This window comes from Anarrhichthys ocellatus, unplaced genomic scaffold, assembly GCF_004355925.1.
Source record: "Anarrhichthys ocellatus isolate YVR2014 unplaced genomic scaffold, GSC_Weel_1.0 scaffold57, whole genome shotgun sequence".
Classification (NCBI taxonomy): Eukaryota; Metazoa; Chordata; class Actinopteri; order Perciformes; family Anarhichadidae; genus Anarrhichthys; species Anarrhichthys ocellatus.
Genome location: NW_022280087.1, coordinates 1,197,252 through 1,201,533, shown reverse-complemented (window position 1 = coordinate 1,201,533; position 4,282 = coordinate 1,197,252). Strand labels below are relative to the sequence as shown.

General features: G+C 37.8%; 1 protein-coding gene across 1 annotated transcript in view; it reads left to right on the top strand.

Annotated features, from left to right (window-relative positions):
- Positions 1-266, top strand: part of col11a2 (collagen, type XI, alpha 2) — a 51,677-nt gene extending 51,411 nt beyond the window's left edge. Inside the window, exon 65 of the mRNA XM_031871260.1 lies at positions 48-266. Within this exon, the coding sequence (XP_031727120.1) occupies positions 48-194 (147 nt within the window). The 3' untranslated portion in view covers positions 195-266. The remainder of the gene's footprint in view (positions 1-47) is intronic.
- Positions 267-4,282: the final 4,016 nt, after the last annotated feature.

Here is a 4,282-nt window from a genome sequence, read left to right as displayed (position 1 = left end):
TCTCTCTCTCTCTCTCTCTCTCTCTCTCTCTCTGTCTCTCTCTGCAGTACCGTAAGGGCTTCGACAGGACAGTCCTGGAGATCAACACACCACAGGTGGAGCATCTTCCTCTGCTGGATATCAAGGTGTCAGACTTTGGGGAGAGCAACCAGCAGTTTGGCTTTGAAGTGGGACCTGTCTGTTTCCAAGGCTAAAACACACACACACACATCCACGCATCATGCAAAGAAACAACACGTGCAGATACTCACACAAACACACATGCACTTAGAGACACACTTATATATAAGAAACATACACGCCCAGTAATTTGTAAATTAACTTGTAAATTATATGAAACACACACACACACATTTACACTGAGGTGCTTTTGCGAGACAAACACTCACTCTCAAGCACGTGCCTGGGGAAAGCGACATCCTCCCAACAATTAATGGACGTCAAAAAAAAAAAAAAAAGTAAAGAGGACAGAAATACAAAAAAAAAACTTGCGGAGCGGAGACCATCGTTTGGGCGCACGACCGCGAGGAAGGAAGAAAAAACCAGGAGAGAGTGTTCTTCGGAATAAAACAGTGTTTTCTGTACCAGCAGCGAAAGGGGCCGGCCTGGGGAAGAGGGCACGCCGGCAACCTGAGGCCTGAAGCCCCCCCCCCCCCCTCCTCTCCCCCCCCCTCACTTCTTCTCAAAAATAGGTCACACTTGGACACTATTTCCACTTCTTTGGATCCCAAGTTCACACTGCGAGCAACGTGGTTGACAGTCACTCTTATAAGAGGTGCAAGAGGCTCCTATGCAGCTGTCTGCATCGAGGATGTTGAGCAGTTAAACGGTGTGTTTGCTCCGCTGCTTTGGCGATTAAACCTGAAGTCATTCAGATGAAAAGTTGTCAGTCATGTTGTTCACATTTAAAACACAGAGCTCTCAGCTGCGTCCTTTTTTGCCTTGTCTTGCTGCCTCTTTGTAATCTTCTCTTCATGACCGCCTTGCAGAGTCCAACAATGTGATTAACAGCTGAAACGGATGATAAAAAGATTCTCCCTGGTGTCATGCAGCGAGGTTAAAGGAGTCCAGTGTGACGCAGGATTCATTCTTTCTGTAAACTAGATCACCTCTCCTCAGCCCTGAGAGCAGACTGAACCAAACCTGCTGCATGCAGTGAGGCAGGATAGAAGATCCCAGATCAGTGAATTTAAAAGCCATTACTTTTGTAAACTGTGCTGAACTTGACGCGGTTGTACTTGCATGTTACTGGTGCCTTTTAAAAGGGCTGATGCTTCTTCTTCAGATCCTAGATCAGCCTACCAGGGTCGCTACCACGCACCAGTCCAGTATTTGCTGAGTCACCTTCTGGGTACTTTGACTGTTGTTTTACATCCAGAATACATTTTCTGATTTCGCATCCCAGCGCTGAACATCGTCAGGGTTTAAACATGTATATGAGATTCAAAGTTGCCTCCTCCTTTCTCCATACAGCGGTTAATAAAACGCATGCTTTACTGAAGGAAACTGTGTGGCAAGGTGCTAATTATACCAAAGCATGAAACCTTTAGTATAATTGAGTCCTTCATTTTCTTTAGTCTATTTTACAATTTCATGAAGCTTTTTACTGGGGAAAATGTGCATTACATTCCATTTGTACAGAAATAGTGATATTCTATTGTATTTATTTAAAACAAACAGGGTGCTTTGAGATTGAATAATACACGGACCACCAAATATTCCAGTCAAATGTGGTATATTCCATTTGTATTTATTTCCTGTAGCTGACACTTGGAGGTGAAGTGAAGAGAGTGACTCACATGTTAACAGCCAGCCTGAGTGATGGTGCTCCTGTTCACACCCTGTCCAAACTCCTTTTGTAGAACCAAAGAATCTGTGGCCATATCTTATTGTAATATCCCCTCTTAGTGTTTTCAACAACTGTACTGTGCTGTTCAATGTTGCTTCCTCTGTAATGATTAAATGGTGACTCTCCAGTTCTGTCACATTTCCTTGTCGTTGTTTTGGTTTTTAGGCTCGGGTTAATGCTTCACTGAAACAGTTTGCTGACTCAGCCCCTGCATTGATCTACTGAGGTGCTACAAACTGTGACACACGACCCTCTTCTGACTTTTTATGTGAGACCACGGCGGGCAGGAGACGGGATGTCAGAGGGAGGAGACAGCTGTCAGCCACCAGGGGATTAAAAGGGATAAATATGATTATTGTTTGTAAGTACAACGTGGCTATGGGGTGAGATCATACGAGGGTTCTGGTTTTATTTGTTTGTTTTTTTATTGTTTGTCTTTTTTATTTTGATTGTTACTATAGCAGGGAAACGGGGGCAGCGTGGCTAAACCTAAAAATTAAAAAATCTGACCTTGAGATTCTCCAGAGTGAATGACCTCTAATATTTGTCTGCTTTTATTGTGTTGAAGGCAAACGTTTCAACAAAAAAACAAAAAATATGGTGCTGAAAAGAGAAAAAAGTATTATTTTATAATGTGTGTAAGTAATTTTTTTTTAAATAATTGTCTCTGTAATATATAATCTTTTAAAAAGAGCTGCTCGACTCTTGTTTTTCTTCAAAACCCATCAGTAGTCATTTGACCAGGTAGACAGACAGACAGGACACACCTCCTTATGTATTTATATGGTTTCATGGGAATCACACTTCTAGTTTAGTCAAAGGTAATGCCGGTAGATATTTTGATAGTTATCTCGTCATTAATCTTGTGTTATTGCAGCTGTAGGAAGTGAAGGCGAGGCCTGTTGATGCTGCTTCTTACAGTGAGACACCAACAGTGTTAGCTGCTAGCATGCTAGCAATGTCACTGTAGAGATTCATATGCAGTGGGTTTAACCATACGGGAATTATTGGGCTAAATTGGTTCTAAAGGATGACTTATTATATAATACTTAAAATGGCATAAGTATAGTATTAAATGTATCTTTTCTATTTATTTTTACTTTTTAACCTGCCTGGTTAAATTATTTGTTTGTTTTATTTTTACCGTGAATTTCCGGTTGTTTTTTTGCCATTTCTGCACAGAAATTGTTATTATTAATATACAGTGTGAGGACGCAGTTATGAACTATAGGCACAAATCCTCAAATCCTGTTTTTCAGACACCTGTACCCGAGGTAAAACAAAATAATAATTGTGATGATATTTGTAACAACAAATATTTATACTGCAAAAAGTGAAGAAATTGATCAATATATTGACTCACCCAAAGGAGAAAAAGTGGAGTATAAAACCACTTGAGAGCCATGTGAATATTATTATTATAATAGTGTTTTTAAAGGAAAGCTACTTTAACTTAGAGAGTTACCTTAGCTTATCAATATACAAATGGACAAAAGGAAGTGGCAACATTATGAGTGTGAATGTGTGTGTACATATACTGTATATGTATATATCATAATTATCATAATCATAATTATATGTGTGTGTATATACTGTATATCAGTCGTAGTATAGTAACATATGGCATAAATAAGTCATAGTATGGTTTGTCGTTAAAAAAAGGACATTGTCATAAACAATTATAAAAAATGTTTTAATGTTATAGTGTATTATGCAATGAAAAGATAACAATAAAGTAGGCCATAAAAAAGATACAGTATATCATAAAAAAGTCATAGTAACTATACCATGCCATTCAAAATTTATTTCATGAATAATATAAAAATGGCATAGTATAGTATGCCATGAAGTTATAAAAAAATAAATGATTATATTATATATACTATTACAATATCATTGAAATATCATAGTATAGTTTGCCATTAAAATGTCATAAAAGATGTCATAATATAGTATCTCATGAAAATAGTACAGTATGCCGTTAAACAAATAAAACATAGTATGTCCTGAAAAAAGACATGTGAAATGTCTTTTTTCAGGACATTTCAATGATATTACATATCATTGAAATTATATAGTATGTCATAAAATGACAGAAGAATGTTGTCATGAAAAATGGCATAAAATAGTAGTCCATTCAAAATGAATCATAAACATTATCATAGTATGCCATTATTAACATTATTAACAATGCCATCAAACAACAATAATATGACACGTCATTAATGTATTAATGATGTCACAGTACAGTTAGATGAAGTCATCCAGTCTCCTGCTCCTCCACCTCTCTGTCTTTTCTCTGAGAACCAACAAAGAAGACAAATGAGCTCCAGATGCTGTGATGTCAGCTGCAGACATCAGAGACAAGGATCCTCTCAGATCATTGAGAAAAGTTCACATCATTTCCATTATGAATATCTATCAGATGAGAAT